This window comes from Schistocerca cancellata, chromosome 4, assembly GCF_023864275.1.
Source record: "Schistocerca cancellata isolate TAMUIC-IGC-003103 chromosome 4, iqSchCanc2.1, whole genome shotgun sequence".
Lineage (NCBI taxonomy): Eukaryota > Metazoa > Arthropoda > Insecta > Orthoptera > Acrididae > Schistocerca > Schistocerca cancellata.
The window spans coordinates 215,927,314-215,945,473 of record NC_064629.1 but is presented as its reverse complement, the minus strand read 5'-3'; the positions used below and the strand labels follow the sequence as shown (position 1 = coordinate 215,945,473).

At 38.6% G+C, this 18,160-nt stretch overlaps 1 protein-coding gene across 1 annotated transcript in view; it reads right to left on the bottom strand.

Annotated features, from left to right (window-relative positions):
• The window catches only part of LOC126183299 (Fanconi anemia group M protein), a 237,968-nt gene that overhangs the window by 78,752 nt on the left and 141,056 nt on the right, over positions 1-18,160 (bottom strand). The window contains exons 13-16 of the mRNA XM_049925138.1: positions 7,501-7,707; positions 7,277-7,376; positions 6,719-6,865; positions 1,522-1,590 (exon numbers count right to left, since the gene is read on the bottom strand). Of these exons, the coding sequence (XP_049781095.1) occupies positions 1,522-1,590; positions 6,719-6,865; positions 7,277-7,376; positions 7,501-7,707 (523 nt within the window). The remainder of the gene's footprint in view (positions 1-1,521; positions 1,591-6,718; positions 6,866-7,276; positions 7,377-7,500; positions 7,708-18,160) is intronic.

The following is an 18,160-nucleotide window of genomic DNA, read 5'->3' as shown; positions in this document are numbered from 1 at the left end:
ATGCGTCAAAAGTTAAGGCTGGAGTCAGACTGATGTCCCATGGCCACTATATGTTTATTTACATGCCATTTGTGATCTGCCCAGAGATGTGTGTACCTGCTGCTGTTCTTATTGTCTTTGTTCATACTGTACTACTGTCTAGTAGTCATCATTCACTACAGAACAGAATGCAAACTGTACATACATTTCATTTTTAGTGTGTTGCTGTTAACCATGGTGAATTACAGATTTGTGGAATACGCCAATATGATCTTATTGCATGGTTAACTTGGTGCAGTAGGAGGGTTGCTTATTGGTTGTCTTCAGAGCATTTTCCACACCACCTAACAGCTACGCACTCCCTCTTTGCTGCGGTGGACAGTGCGCCTCAGGTATGGGTACATTCACCACCAACAGAGTCGACTGTGGTGCTAGACAGCGGTGCTGTACACCCAACTTTGAAAAGTCTGCATCCCATGCAGTGGAAGAAGATATGACAATGAGTACTAGCAACACAGCACGTAGACTGAGTTTTAATCACCATACAGTCTGGTGTGTTCTGCATGGGTAGCAGCTACACCCATACCATCCCCAGAAGATACAAGCAGTGCAGCCACAGGATTTTGCATCACAAGTCCACTTCTGCAGGTGGTTCTTGCACCACTGTGTGGACAAGTCTGACTTCTCATGGTAGATCCTTTTCATGGATGAAACCAAGTTCATGAGGGAAGGTGTTCTCAGTTCTCACAACAGTCATGTATGGGCTGATAAAAACCTGGCTACTGTGTGCCGCCACAGGTCGCAGGAACAACACAATCTGAACATTTGGGGTGAGTTCCTGGATGGATGTGTCATTGGGTCATACCTTCTTCCATGAGTGCCACTTACTTGCAATTCTTTGTAGGTGCACTGCACAGGCTCTTGGAAGATGTGCCATTGCACATGTGTCAAAATGTGTGGTTGCAGCATGATGGCGATCCACCTCATTTTTCATATGCAGCCTGAGATCATCTGGACCATCGATTTGGACAACAGTGGATGGGTCATGGTGACCCGACTGCCTGGCTTGCACATTCTCCCACATTTAACCAGCTAGACTACTACCTGTGGGGTAACATCAAATTCTTGATTTACAAGATCCCTGTGGCATCTGGCGAAGACCTACTGGTATGGGTTATGGCTGTAACAGATGATGGAGGACCAGGGACTGGTGATCAGGTGTACCAGAACATGGTATGGAGATACCGTATCTGTGTTGACGTCAGTGGTCATCACCTCAAGCCTTTCTTCTAAGTGGACCCAGACAACAAGCAACAGAAGTCAGAGAGCGACATGTGCTGTGTGTAGCAGGACAACAATACATTTCCAGACAGTAGTTCCTATGCTAAAATTAATCATATTGGTCCCTACAACAAGTCCTCAAAAAGGGGGGAATCTAGTTACACCCTGTAGATACAAAGAAATTACTTTGAGGCCGATTCTTGTTTTTTCCTCATGCAACAACATCAATATTCTCATACAAAAATGTTAAACCTAACATACCTTTCTCATTGTCATGGAGTAAAGCTGATTCCAAGATCTCTGTTGTTGCAGATTCACATTTTTCAGTTTCTGGAAGAAAATGTTGATTTTTTTTTTACAACAACCTCTCTGTATGTCCACAAGGAAAAAGTGCAAACTGTAATTGTGCAACAGATTTAATTTCTTAGTACCTAAATTTAATTAAATATTTTGGAATTTTATGCCATGACATTTTAATCAACAGTTAGTTGAAACAAAATACTATTGGAGCACATAACAGGCAGTTTCAAACTGTTGTCTGGTGTTGCAGTGTTATTTATAGGAAGGTTTATAGCTGCCTGACGTATGAAACAAGAGAAGCAATGCAAGAAAAGTATGGAAGGGTAGCTGTGATGGATGAGGAGATGGACGCGCAAAGTGGACTTCTAGTAGAGGAAGGGGGAGGGGGAGAGGGAGAAGCAGTTTGGTAACAGGACAGGAATGCGACAGAGTCGAGATGTAGGCAGGGGAAGTTGCATGTGGAGAAATTATGCTGGGGAAACAATGTGGGTGAAGGTTAACTGATTGGACTAGAGAGAAGAGGGGGAGGAGTGGGGAGGAAGGTATGTAGACAGGAGTAGATGTGGATGAGGGACACAAGAGATTGATGTCATGGGGACTGCAGAGAAAAAGGCTGTGTTGTAAGAAAACTAGCATCTATACAACTAAGCGAAGTTCATACTGGGAGAGGGGTGGGGGATCCAGGTGGCATGGGTTGTAGGTAGCCACTGCAGTTGACCATGTTTGCTTAGCAGCATAACGTACCACTGGTTAACTGACTTTTCTCTTAGCCAGTTTGGTAGTGGTAGCTAATTCATGAGGCCAGCTTACTGGTGTGCACACCCACATGAAATTCTGTGCAGAAGTAGTATCATGACTGCTAAGTGACATAGACGCTTTCATAGGGTACCTGTCTTATAAAAAGTAAGATACGCCTGCGACAGGATGGAACAGGATGTACCCTATTTTATAGAATATAAGATGCACTGTTTTCTTCGGAAAAATTGCCTCCAAAATTCAGGTGTGTCTTATATTCAAAATTAATATAAAAATGTTCGTTTTTTATTTAAAATTCCTGCCAGTCTTAAAAATGGCCATATATTCAATGTCACAAGAGACCTATCTCTACCTGGCAATATTGGATTCAATTGACAGCAGCAGTGCACCGATGCAACGAACATGAGTTGCGGGGATTCACAAGCTTGCTAACACTGTCTCCCTCCCACCCCATCATTACAAACCCAGAATACTGTCAAGCCTATGATGCATCACTGTAGTCTATGGTGTCAGTGAACTTGAATTAAAAGTGATCTGCGTTATCGGTAACAGTACAATATTTTTGTTAATAGCTAGTTTTGTAATTGAAAAAAATAAAGGTATTCATATGAGGCGGGCTACAAATTGAAATTAATAGCATAGGCAGAAGAACATAGAAACAGTGATTAGCAGGCTAGTAAATGGAAAAAAAGAGGAAGACTCCATGTGCAAATAGAGGTCTGAATGCAAAATGACCAAAACGAGAAGATGACGTATAGACATGGATTCAAGGACACCGTCAAAATGGCATGGGAATTAATACAAAAATGGCTCAAATACATACTCATAAGCTAGCAATACAGTGTAACTTAATAGACTTTAAGGGTGGAGCTGACTGGTGCTACAGGTTTGTGAAGTGTCATGGACTTACCATGCAACCCAAAATGAAAATATCTCAGAAAGTGCCACAAGAGTATGAAGAAATTATTAGAAATAATATTATCTTTTCATCGCTTTATTGTTCAACATCGAAAGAAAATCTGCGTGGAACTAAGCCAAACAACAAATATGGATGAAACTCCTCTGATATTTGATGTGCCGAGTAACAGAACTGTTGCCACGAAAGATGCTAAAACTGTAAGTATAAAAACAAGTGGACATGAAAAAATCCACTACACTGTTGTCCTTTCATGTTGTTTGGGTGGTACTAAACTTAATCCAGAGATCATTTTCAAGCACAAAACAGTGCCAAAACCTTCTGAAATACTGCCAGGTGGTGGTGTTCACTTACATGATAAGGGTTGGATAGACGAGGCTGGTATCAAATTATGGATTAACTGAGTGTGGGAGAGAAGGAAAGGTGCTTTATTGAAGAAGAGTTCTCTTCTTGTGCTAGATCAGTTTAGTAATCATTTGAAAATTATGTGAAAGAGTTTTATTCCAGGAGGACTTACTTCACAATTACAACCTTTTGATATCTTGATAAATAAACCATCTGAAGTGTATATGAGAGAGGAATGAAACAAATGGATGATGGACGAAGTCCAACATGAATTCACGCTGAATGGAGCTTTAAAATGACCTACAATCAAACAAGTGTGTCAGAGGATAAAACAGTCATGATCTAGAGTGAGAGAAGACATTATTGTTAAATCTTTCAAGAAGTCTGACATAAGTAACACTCTTGATGGCAGAGAAAACTATGAAGAAGAAGAAGAAGAAGAAGAAGAAGAAGAAGAAGAAAGTTCACCTGACAATTTTAAGAGATTTTTAGGTCAGTTTGATTTTATAAGCAAAGAATTTTTTTAAGTCTGTCTTTTCAATCTAATAATAGAAATGTTAAAAATATTATTTTTTAAAGAAATTGCTGAAAAATTAAGGTGTGTGTTATAGTACATAGCATCCTATAGTCCATAACATATGGTAATCCTTTCACAAGGATATAATCAGTGAGGCAAGGCTGGTGGCAGGTATGTCATATGGATTGTTGGGTGGCACAATAGCACTTCTGGAAACACGGAAAACATTTTTTGGAAACATGTTTCTCATTTTAAGACATTTTGAAATGTAGCTGAAGGCCTGGTGGAGCATCTGGTTAAGCTGTTCTGGAACAGTTCATCTAAGCTGATAAGTGAGGGTGACTGGAGAAACAAAAGGTTTCATGAATGTAGGATGAGAGAGCTGTTTCTGTATTAAGTTTGGTATAGGAGGAAGGATAGTGGCTGTCTGTGAAGGATTCATTAAGTCAGTCAATATGTGCAAAGGACTGTTCATCACTGAAGGTGTACCTCTGCGAGTGACTTTTTAGCGTAAGAGGGATGAAAGCTATCAAACTATGGTATTATTGATGGTTAGTAGGTTTTATATGGATGGAGGTTTTATGAAGCAAACCAGAGGGGAGCCAACATCCAGGAAGGTGGCACACTGGGATGAGGCCAACAAGGTAAATGGAAATGACCATATAGAATAGTGTGGTTCATGTAACTGATATTTATTTATTTATATGGAGATACATAAAGACTTAATGTTATGCAGTGGTACAGCCAAGATGTTGGATGTATGCAATCTGGTACTGCAGTTACAGACTGATCATAGGTATTTGATTTGTGAAGAGATGTATTGAGAAGACAAGCAACTAAGAAGCTGATGACGTAAACGAAGCACATGAAAATCGCGTCACCTATCCAGTTTCGTCGAACCTACCTGAACATAGGAAGGACTTATGTAATCAATTACCAAAATGTTACACATATATCTTATATAAGCATTCATAGTTAGCTGCAGTCATACAGAGATTTCACAATTTGTGCTATGTTGAAATATGTCTCAGAAAAGATTTGTAGTACTAAAGACTGAACTAGTTTTTGTCTAATTTGACTTGGAGATACTGTTTTAAATTTTTGGGCTGCATGTAGGCAGGACACAGATTTCCTGCATGCTGGAATAGATTGTTTTCCCAATGTAGATGCTTATCCTAGATGATACTGAGGTCTTTACCCATTTTTAAATGGTAACTGTATACCATTAAGAAATATTGGAGATAATGTTTCACAAAAATGTCTGCTTATTGACTTTTAATGTTATATGAGGATGACTTGTTACTTCTTAAGGTTTGGTTTAAGATGTGGGTTTTGTGGCCATCATTATACTGAATGAAGATTGTCATTCACACCTGAGCAGCAACAATTTCTTAGGGCTAGTGCTTAGATACAACTAGATGGCATCAATGTATAAGTGGCAGTTATAAGGATGAAGAATATATGAAATATCTTTGATATACAGTGAGAGAAGCTATGTACCAAGGAGTTAACATGGGTGGACTCTAGACAGCACAAGCTTCCATGATGACTTCTTTGAATCACAGATGACTGACTGACATCTGTTTTTGAGATAACTGTTGGCCCACAGAATTACACTGTTTGAGAAATTCACCTGTTTCAATTTCACACTGAAATAATAGTGCCAAAGTCTTGCTGAAATCAAGCAGTGTTAAAATGGGCACTTCATGTCTGTCCATGGCATGCTGGATGTCTTCAATCAGTTTGATTGATGCAGTTGCCATGCTATGGTGTTTTCAGAAAACTGACTGATATTTAGTATGGATATGAAAAGTTTCCAGGTAAACCATCAGCTGTTCATGAACAATTTACTACAACTTTAGATATTGCAGGTAATGTGCTGATTGGTCTACAGTCTGGTGATTTTGACAATCTAAAAGCTTTAACATGGAGAAGTGGGTGGAGAATTATAAGCTTCCATGCCATCAGCTGGATAATCTTTTAGCAGTTTGTCAGCTATTAAAGTCATACAGGTACTGATTGTGCGCATCACACACAATCCCATCTTTCAAATTTTTTAATCAGTCAAAAAACTATAGTTCACAGAGTACACCTGCATAATGCTATTAGTTATTATTTTATGTAAATTTCAATATTTTCTACGTAAAATGACCATAAATTTAAATTTGATTATTATTTATTGAGATTTCTTTCACAGTTGTGTATAATTTCTTGGTGGCGACTAGTTTTGAACTTTAACATTCATTTCAAACCACTGTCTTTATTTCAAGTGTTTCTTAGAGCACAGTTCCACTGATACACTTGCGTAACATCTACATAATACAGATCCACATAACAACAGTGATATGACTATACAGTACAGTCAACATACTATCTCACATCAAAGGCCAATACTACAAATTGTAGGACCACTGTTGCTATGTGGATCTGTAACATGTAGATGTTATGCGAGTCTATCAGTGGAATAGTGCCCTAATAAACACTTAAAAAGCAGGCAATGATTGAGGAAGAATGTCAACATTCAAAACCAGTTACCACCAAGAAATTGTATACAACTGTGACACAAACCTGAATGAATTAATAATAATTATTATTATTTTTTAATGCTTTACTTCTTAACACACCTCCAAATTTCTTGAATGATTTAGCCCACATAGTTTTCAGGTCCATTGTTTTTGGTTTTCTTTTTCCCTTCTTCACAGCTTTCTCGGTTACTTTCTCATCTACCTGGTTAACTCTTATTATAATTTCGTGGCACTTAGGATTCAGACCTGCAACAATAAACATGAATTGTTTGGATTGGATTTAAAACTTACATATAGTGCTAGCATTCTGTTGATAGAAGCAGTGCATCTACTTATAACCTGCCAGATTGGGGAGCTACTAGAGACAGGTGAGTCACAAGGAAAAAGAACAACACCAGGTTTCTGAATTTCATCTTCATGACTGTGAATATAATGTATTAAACAAATGAAGAAAACTTATTTCACAAGTTTTTATTTCTTCCATTTAAAAGATTCCTCAGTAAGCTACTTTACAAGACAGTAATTTGATACAATACCTGTTGTTAAGGAGTGCATATCATTACTTATGGTTAGAAAATATCCACGATACTAGAAATTAATCAGGTAAAATTAATAGTTGATTGTTACAATAATAAATTATTTCCTACATAGATTTACCTGTAGGCACCATACGTGGACTGTTGGGACACAAGACCATTCGGCTGTCTATTATGTGTTTACTTACTGTATCCTGTTGATGCAAACTTCTTTTGTAGCGCTAAAATTGCAACAATAGAAACACAACATGAAGAAAAATATCTGACTGGTGTGAATAATGTATGTTCAAACTTGGCTCAGTAGGAAGAGTCATGTAGTGTTTGCTTTAAAAAGTTCACACTGACCTGTAGCTCAGCCCCATCAGTTATGAGCATAATTATTTTCCCTTCCCTTTTGCGGCCTGTTCTTCCAATGCGTTGCATAAGTCGAACAGGAGACGTATGTGCATCAAAACATATGATTAAGTCCACTTCACCAATATCTAAACCTTCTTCCCCTACGCATGTAGAAATCAGGATATTGAAACTACCTGATCGAAATTTTTCCATCACCTGATTAACAGAATAAAGAGACAGAGTAATCTAATAAACATTATACTATAAACAGATAATATATATAAAAGTTGACAAAAATTTAAAAAAATCTTTCCACAACTTCGAAATAGCAGTGATAATGCAAGACTTACTAATACAAAATGAGAAAGGAAAGATTACTAAAAATAATGAAAGTAAAATTAACGCTACATTTCAATGATAAAAATTTTGTGAACCCAATGGAGTAAAATCTGTTAAAGACAAAATACGTTTTGATGCAACTGGAACTGATTTCGATGTCTGCCTATTGGTCCTGGCCAGTTGCAACATGAAACATTTGTGCAAGCCCACACACGGTATACCCCGCAGTAATAAGACTGTGTGCATGGTCCAGTGGTCTTGTTGAGTCAGGCACAGCAGGTCACAGAGAGTGCAAGGCCTGCATCTGTGTAATATTTTGGCTGGATGTCATCCATTTACAGTAGCTGACTGGTATGTTGCAAGGAAACTGGTAAGTGCTTTCCCAAATTGGAAGGAGTAATCATTGTCTCAGGTAATTGGGTTTTGAAGATCCTGGCTATCTGTTTGGTTTCAGAAGCTGGGACTTGATGGAACAGTGCTGTTGTCAGGTGCTCAATACCACTGTCTTTACAGTCCTAACAGTGGTCAGGGTGGAGCCAGGGTTGAAATGCTGATCCAGGGCTGATAGGTTGTGGGTGCAACCCTGGCAGTTCTGGACTGTATTTTCTATGGTGGTGTCAATGCTGGACCAGTACACGAGATATCACACCATTGTCTTCATTCTGCAAATTCCTCAATGTGCCATGTGGAGTAGCTTCGGTATGTGGGAATGAAGTGCAGGTGGAATTACCACCCGGTGTTCACATCTGACCACAGCTAATAATAAGACACCATTAGTTATGTTAATCCAATGTTGTAATACAAATGTGTGTGCCATGCTAGGTCTTTGCCTTCAGACAGGTGCTCTGGCCAACCCCAGTGCACAGCAGACACCACCATGTGAAATAGCAGATCATAACATTTTTCTGTTGCTACTTCAAATTCCATAACTGGGAATTTGTTGAGGGTGTGTTGCTAATTGGTGCCTATGGCACAACAAAGCACTTTGTGCATGTCAGACTGTGTAGCTGGGCAACATGGCAAGTGCAAACGTGTGTTCACATTTGTATGGTGGGCCTATTATGCATGTCACAGTTACAGTTACTATGGAAGAATGTCCAAACACTGCAGCTGCTGCACTACCTTACAGTGAAGTTTCAAGCAGGAACCAAATAGTAAAATGAGGGGCTTGTGGTTGGTGAAACTTGGTACCATGGAGACATTGGCACTGGCAAGATAAGAGTGCAGTGTGCTAGCAATTGTTGTTTGTTTTGCCCACCAGCCAAGACAGGTCTTGCTAATGACCCAGTTTGTGGTATGCATCACAAAACAGGCAGTGATGTCGTCAATACCTCGAGCCACAGACTTACCATAATTTGATTATACTAACTGTCCTGGGACAAGGCAAAGACATGGAGGAAACTTTTGTATGAGTTTCCATTCACTATGGAATATACTGACAGTGGATAAGGCGCTTCCATTTGTGCACATCTACCAACAATGAGGGTGGTGGATTGTTAACTACTGCACTGACTACTGAATACCATCTCGTTGTACTACCAGATGATCGGGTGCTCAATAAATCAGATGACAACATTGACTGGTTGTCATATATAGCACAATGGCTACTACTACTGCTAAGAAGAAAGTCGACATGAGAAGTATTGTTAAACATAGCTTGCACTGATGCTGTACTTTGTGAGCTTTGGCACATCACTCAGAGTTGAACTAGAGGACTCTAAACCCTTCACATTAACTTCTCCATCAGGTGCTAGAAGCATAACAACATCACACTCTAATAATTCCGCATACACTGAGTCACATTGTTTACAGGAAAAAAAAAAAAAAAAAAAAAATCGCAGCTGTGTGCTAAGCCTTATAAGTCAGCTGCCCGTGCTGCATATGTTTGCTTACATCGCTTAAAAACTCAAATTTGAGCCTAGCCACAACGGTGCAGTTTTTCATGGCCGTACTAGTCAGTCAGCAAACCAAAAACATCAGAAAGCCTCTGATGTTATCCTGTAGGTCAGTTATTTGAATTACCTTGCCGTGAAAAGCAAAACAATGTAAATAGAACTACCAACTATCATTTGCCGTGTCAAAGCAAGCGGATGGCTGAGGGGTGGTGGTGATATTGCATATGAAAACTGTTGCTGTTTTTGCAGTAGTTGTCACAGCAATTTGTGCTGTTGGTGTCGAAATTCTCACTGCTTTTCTTGCTGTTGCTGTTGTTGCTCTCCCAGCTGCTTCTGTTGCAACTTCAACTGATGTGGCCACAACTTCCTTGTCACCACTTTCTTTCATACTCTGTCTACGAGGCAGACAGTTCATGATCACTTGCGCTAGTGGTGACACAGAGGCTGGTGTAATAAACAAGTGGTTCCTGTGGACGATGACTGAGTAGTTCACAAAACACATAGCTGGCCAAATGCTAAGTCCAAAAAGTAGCAAATGTCATTGTATGCATGCACAGAACAGTCCAGGGAGCAAACCAAATAAAAAAATGTAAACATAGACAAGGTAAGTCAATCTGCTATCAGTGGTGCATACTGAAGGGTTCAGAGAACAGTGAGGAATTGAGGGACAAGTGCAGGGTTGCGGTATTTACTGGTACTCTCACATCAGTGGATTCGTTCATATGATACGCCCACAGGGCTGTGGAGTGAGCTACAGCTGTGCTATGAAGTCTGAGTATGTCTAACTTTTCCTCCAAATTGATACACAGGCTGGGTGCAGAATCCAAATCACTGAAACGAAATGATCATGCGGCATTGCTGGCTGGGAAGCCCCAACTGGGGAAGTTCGGCCAGTGAGTTGCAAGTCTTATTTCAGTTGGAGCCACACTGGGTGACTTGCGTGCTGGTGAGGAGGATGACATGATTCTGCGAACAACACAACTCTGAGTCCACAAGCGGAGTATATCTCCAACCCAGCCGGGAATTGAACACGGGCCTACTGCATGGTAGGCAAGCACATTAACACTCGTTAACACTCAGCTAAGTAGGCAGACTAGCAATATTGTTTTAGTATCCAACAGTGATCCAAATAACTGTTGGATACTAAAACAATATTGCTATCAGATAAGTTATAAATGGTCTTTTTGATATACCAGATGAACGGTCACAGCCATGACTGTATTCACAATGTGTCTGCAAATACAATGGACTGCTCAGAGAACAAGTAGGTTCATAAATAATCAACAGTTCAACGATTTAAACAGCACTTTCAGAAAGTTGACTGGTAGTCCATTTATTTAGAACTCAATATAAATTCTAAACATAACTCATTAGTAATGACATTGTAACCCATTTTAAAAAAGGTATTTCCAAAAAGAATATACAGCATGCACTTCAAGGAACAGGTTACAGAGGCACAGATTCCTACAGGCATAAAAACAACAGTATAATTCTAAATACAGTTTTTGAAATTGACAGAATTAAGAGTTTGGGCAATAAAGTCAAAAGTATGCGGGGTGTAATAAGAAGTGACACAGGAGTAACTTTCTCCAGATCCTTCAGTTTTGTCATAAATCTTAATAATACTTAAGTTGCGACAAAGTCATCTGGGGAGCTTTTGTAGTGTTATGTATGAAGGCACTTCATTAGATGTGTTTAGTTTAGTTTAGTTTTTTAACAACAAAGGCTTTTCCACCATCTTTTGGATATGCATTCAGGATATTATTAATTCCCATTCTGATATTTTGACCAAAAATTTTTCAGCAGTTCTCAAGATGAGTGACTTGCAAGTATATTAAGTACCTCTACACATTACTGTGGAGTAAACGTACATGCATCGGGGATAACACTGTTAGCAGACAGAGCATCAGTCATAGATAAAACTTTATGCCCATTGTTACCAACAGTGTTATCTCTGACACATGTGTTTACTCCAAATTATTGTGTAAGGCGATTAAAAAAAACTTGCAAGTGACTGGCCTTGAGAATGGCTGAGAAGTTGTCAGCCAAAATACTGGAGCAAAAATTAATAATATTTCAGATGCATGCCTGAAAGATTAATGAGTATTTGATCTGCTAGGAAAACTTAAAGAAACAAGGGATGTGTTGTTTTTGAGTGACCTACAGATATTACAGTAGTGTATAAGGAGTTCTCACAATTAGTAATAATAAAATGAATACTAAGCAGGAGATCGCAAAGATTTTTAATGACCACTTTGTAAGTGTAACTAAGCGGACAGGCTGTAGGTCAGTTCTTGCTGAGGCAACAGTTATCTTCAAGCAACAAGTTCTTATAACTTGTAATCCCATAACCACTAGAGAACTCTAGAGAATCATTGTTTTTTAATATATATTTGCCCTGTTAATACAGACTGATATTGTGAATATTGAACTAGACTAATCTTGGACCACTTAATCAAATGGGCAAGTATAATTCCATTTTGAAAATTATATTGCTCACAACGAGAAACAAACTGATGCCTTCTGCCAACACTAGGCATCATATTAAAGACATGATGAGCAGTATTTGTTTCGGCTGACTCCAATTATACAGTGCCAAAACTACATTACACATATCTGGCTTAACACCAGAGAAAGTGCACCCGACAACCCATAGGAGAGAGACCTGGTATCTGAGTTGACGATATCTCAAATAAGCCACTGAAAACCTGATCTAGAGAAATAAGTAGAATACTGCGTGAGTACATGGGCTTCAAGCTAACTCAGAGACACACTGCTAGGATTGCAACAGGTCGGTGTAGGCCACACAAAAGAGCAACAGGAATGTCCAGAGAACTTAAATGGGACTACTTGGAGGAAAGATGATATAATTCTCATGAAACACTGTTGACTAAATTTAGAGAATTTGTATTCAAAGACTGTGTAGCCATTCTGCTGTCACCACTGTATATCTTGCTCAGTGATCATAAGAATGAGGTTAGAGTGTGTCCAGAGGCATATATACAGTCAAATTTTCCTCTTTCAGTATGCATGTACAATAGGAAAGAAAATCAATAATATTGGAACTATGTACCCTATGCTGTGCATGGCTTGAGGAATATACAGGGTGTCTCTCATAAGAGTTGCAAAGTGCATTTTCTCTGGCATTTTAGCAGATATTTGCAATTTCATTTCTGGGAAGTGTAGATACTGTTTGCCCAAACAGATCCTACTTGTCATGTCTTTCATAGAACCCCAGCATCAACAGAATGCACTAGTTTGTTTCGTTTCAAACACACTAATTTTTAAATCGGAACTTTACGCACCCACTCGATTCAGCACTACCACATTAGTCTGCTGCAATATTTATTTTACTGATACATATTAACGGGAACAGTAAAACACAAGGAATAAGCAGCACTCCAGCAGTGAGTGAGCAGTGCGCTTCTGCATAGTAGTAGCAGTCAGTGCAGGTCAAGGCAGTGTTGTCACTGGAGTACTCGTTACTGATCATATTTTACTGTCCCCCTTAATATGTAACAGTAAAACCAATATTGCACTGGACAAATTTGGGACTGTTCTGTTGAATGGTGAAGTAAAATTTCACTTTAAAAATAATTTTGTTTCTAACGGGAAAAAACTGACACTTTCAGAAAAATGGTTCAAACGGTTCTGAGCACTATGGGACTTAACATCTGAATTCATCAGTCCCTTAAACTTAGAACTACTTAAACCTAACTAACCTAAGGACAGCACACACATCCATGCCCGAGGCAGAATTCAAACCTGTGACCGTAGCAGCAGTGCGGTTCTGAATTGCAAATATCTGTTGAAACACCAGAGAAAATGTGTCTGATGACTCTTAGGAAAGGCACCCTATATATGTAGGCATAGGACATATTTTCTGAGAGAATGAAATATTCCATTGTAAAACCTCTTTCCACAAAAAGTGATGCCACAAATATAAAACTACTGCAGACCAGTTTCCCTTTTAGCTGCTCTTTCAAAACTACAAAAAATTATTTCCTGTAAGGATTGTCAAACTTCTTAACTATTTAGGCATTATTAACAAAAGGTGGTTTGGGCTTCTACAAAAAGTATAACTGAACAGCCTCTTTTCACATTTGTAAATGACCTCTACAAACAACTGCGCAAGTATTGTTTTCCAAGGGGGTTTCTTATAAGATTTGACAAATGTCTTTCATTGTGATGATGAGAAGCTAATATTTTACAGCCTATCATTACAACAGACAAAAATAAGCTGGTTTTCTAAGTCATCAACTAATTTACTATCATTTCCCTTTCAACTAATATGTCTTAGAAATTTATTTCCTATGAGAAGTTGCCTCTTTCTCAAAATATCTTAACCGAGCGAGGTGGAACAGTGGTTAGCACACTGGACACGCATTCAGGAGGACAATGGTTCAATCATGCATCTTGAGTTAGGTTTTCCGTGATTTCCCTAAATCACTCCAGGCAAATGCTGGGATGGTTCCTTTGAAAGGGCATCATCAACTTCCTTCCCTGTCCTTCTGTAATCTGATGAGACCGATTACCTCACTGTTTGGTCTCTTCCTCCCAACAGCCCAACCCCAACCCTCAAAATATCTTCATTGCCCAGAATCGAGAGATTACAATCATTTGTGAATAAGTCCAAGAACATCTTATTTCCAATTGTAAGGACTGTTGGGAATACTTGGCAGTGCTTCCTTATACACACTTTATTTCATATGCTTTCTTCTAAAGAAATCTACTCTCTGCGAAGAATGTGAAAGTCCACCTGTCTCCAAACATGAGAATAACATAAATTGAGTTGACAAAAATAAAACCTGCCACTGTGCAATAAAGTGTAAACTACACTGCTGCTAAAAATTTTAATTGAGTATTGAAAGTAAATTAAGTCAGATTCTGATACATTTTCTACTCATTAATAGAGGCTGCACATGCAAGTTTATCAAATAAGTGGCGTTCTCAAACAGTTTCACATTTTTTTTGAAAGTTATTATAACTATTACAGAAATATAATTATTGCCATTTAGTCATTGAGGAGTTTGTGTATGAATTATTAATAGGTATCAACCTTTTTGTATGATGCCAAGTGGGCTCAATAACCTGTACTTCAGATGACATCTTTCGTCATTGTAGTTTGGTCAAGTTTTCACTATTATGTGATGTACAACTAACTATTTGTAACAATTGCAACAGCATGTTCCACATCCAATGCGAGAATGTTTTATGGATTTATGGAATACATATAAAATAAATGAATCATGCATGTAATACTTTAGGAATAATCTTAACACTGAGTACAAAATCAAATAATTATAATCATGTAATTTAACTTCAATAAATTTAAACTTAACTAATAACTAGCAAACTCTCATTCTATAATGTGATCTATTCAGATTGTAAGGGTAGAAATCTAGAGTATTTGAATGAGTAACAGCTTGTAGATGGAAATGTACCATGTATATTTCTGTTCCAAGTGGTTACACAGGAAGATAAATGATGGGTGCATAAGTAGAAACATAAAGTTTAGGAAAATAATCAAAGTGGGGCTTACAGAACTGTAATCGGTAAAGTCTACTGCAATCATAAAAAAGATGAAGGGAGGGATGAAGAACGGCAAGATCCTGACAGGGGAAGGGGGATTGTTCTGGAGTTGGTGTCCAGGGAAAGACTGTTATAAATGCTGTACTTACTCAAAAATATGAAAGTAGAAAACTAAATCTGTTGTGACTCTGATATAATAGCTCTTTTATCTATTGATCAGAGTCATTGTTTTAGTAGGACAATAATAATTCCATATGACTCAATATCCTGGAGCAAGTCTTTCAACTGGGCAGCACTCTGGTAACTTGTGTGCCTCTAACTTACTTTAGTAATCCTATTAGGGAAAGGGAACTTACAGTTTAATGTGGAATCTGAACCACGTGTCATTCCTGGTTAATCCCCACATCACTGTGAGGTGAAGTTTAGGTTAAAGGCAGACAGAAAAATTTGTTAGTGACCATGATGAAGTGCTTACACAAAATTAACTGTCTGGGTCGCACTTGTATTGTCCACATAGATACTGCATTTCAACAGGCTCCCGTCATCGGATCAAAACACAAAGCTAAAATCAATACAATGATTGCTTGGTATGCTTAAGTCCTATTTTTGACATGATACACTTTATTGATTTTTCCCTTGTGTTATGATTCAACAATGGCAGTCTGCCGAGATATGTAATATATAAGCTGTCCCAGAAGGTATGGTCAGTATTCAGGAATATGACAGGAGAGACAGTCTCAAGCAAAAATGTCTAGTAAACAAGACCTCTACAATGCATAACTTAAGAGCTCTAACCACTTTTTCAGTAGAACGACACATTAGCAAAGATGAACACGTGCTCACAGCTGTTAAGGTAATCATTTAAGAGGCCATGTGCACTAAACTTTTTGCTTCAAGTGATCATTCCAGTCATATCCCTTAATACTGACCATTCCTCCTGGGACACCCTGTACATAGATAAATAAACTGAGATGCAAACAATAAATTTTGTATAACTGGTTTTGAAGTTTTACACATGAGTAGCATTCTGCTAATGTGTGACATATTAAGATTGTGGATATTTTCTTGGTGCAGTTGACTGATGTTATGGTTTCAGGATTATAACCAAGTTGGTGGTTCCATTTTGTACACAAAATGGAATGATCAACCCAACAGAAACACAGAAAAATACTGAAACAACAGTTGCTTCAGTACTTCCGCAACCAAGCACTGGCCGCACCAAATGAAACAGCGTGTCTGGATGCTCATGAGCAAGCTTATAACCACAGGCTGTGCGATTAACAGGAGGACATTCTCAAACATAAGAAGCCAGTAATCTCCAGCAGACCACTGGTATGATTTCTGTGGATGGTTTCCGGCTTACTTATTATTATGAACTTATTGCAGTTTAGATCACATCAAAGTGTGGAAATTTCTGATAGGTAACTGAAGCATATTACTTCACTCACAATGTATCTGATTACACAGTCCATACTTCTTTTTCTGATTTTATTGAGAGAAGAAGAATGGAAGACTGGAGTTCAATGTTCCTGCAGCAATGAGGTCCTTAGGCATGGAGCACAAATTATGATTGAATAAGCAAATTATTTCCAAAGGAACCATTCTGGTATTATCAGAAAGTGATTTATGGAAACCACAAGGAGCCTGATGATTGGAAGGGGAATTGGACCCTAGTCCACCCACATTCAAGTCCAGAGTCTTAGCCAATTATGAGACTCTACGATAAAATGGAATGCAGTTGTTGTTGTGGTCTTCAGTCCTGAGACTGGTTTGATGCAGCTCTCAATGCTACTCTATCCTGTGCAAGCTTCTTCATCTCCCAGTACCTACTGCAACCTACATCCTTCTGAATCTGTTTATTGTATTCATCTCTTGGTTTCCCTCAACGATTTTTACCCTCCACGCTGCCCTCCAATACTAAATTGGCGATCCCTTGATGCCTCAGAACATGTCCTACCAACCGATCCCTTCTTCTGGTCAAGTTGTGCCACAAACTTCTCTTCTCCCCAATCCTATTCAATACTTCCTCATTAGTTATGTGATCTACCCATCTAATCTTCAGCATTCTTCTGTAGCACCACATTTCAAAAGCTTCTATTCTCTTCTTGTCCAAACTATTTATCGTCCATGTTTCACTTCCATACGTGGCTACACTCCATACAAATACTTTCAGAAATGACTTCCTGACACTTAATCCTACACTCAATGTTAACAGATTTCTCTTCTTCAGAAATGCTTTCCTTGCCATTGCCAGTCTACATATTATATCCTCTCTACTTCGACCATCATCAGTTATTTTGCTCCCCAAATAGCAAAACTCCTTTACCACTTTAAGTGTCTCATTTCCTAATCTAATTCCCTCAGCATCACCCGACTTAATTCGACTACATTCCATTATCCTCATTTTGATTTTGTTGATGTTCATCTTATATCCTCCTTTCAAGACACTGTCCATTCCGTTCAACTGCTCTTCCAAGTTCTTTGCTGTCTCTGACAGAATTACAATGTCATCGGCGAACCTCAATGTTTTTATTTCTTCTCCATGGACTTTAATACCTACTCCAAATTTTTCTTTTGTTTCCTTTACTGCTTGCTCAATATACAGATTGAATAACATCGGGGATAGGCTACAACCTTGTCTCACTCCCTTCGCAACCACTGCTTTCCTTTCATGTCCCTCGACTCTTATAACTGGCATCTGGTTTCTGTACAAGTTGTAAATAGCCTTTCGCTCCCTGTATTTTACCCCTGCCACCTTCAGAATTTGAAAGAGAGTATTCCAGTCAACATTGTCAAAAGCTTTCTCTAAGTCTACAAATGCTAGAAATGTAGATTTGCCGGTCCTTAATCTTTCCTCTAAGATAAGTCGTAAGGTCAGTATTGCCTCACGTGTTCCAGTATTT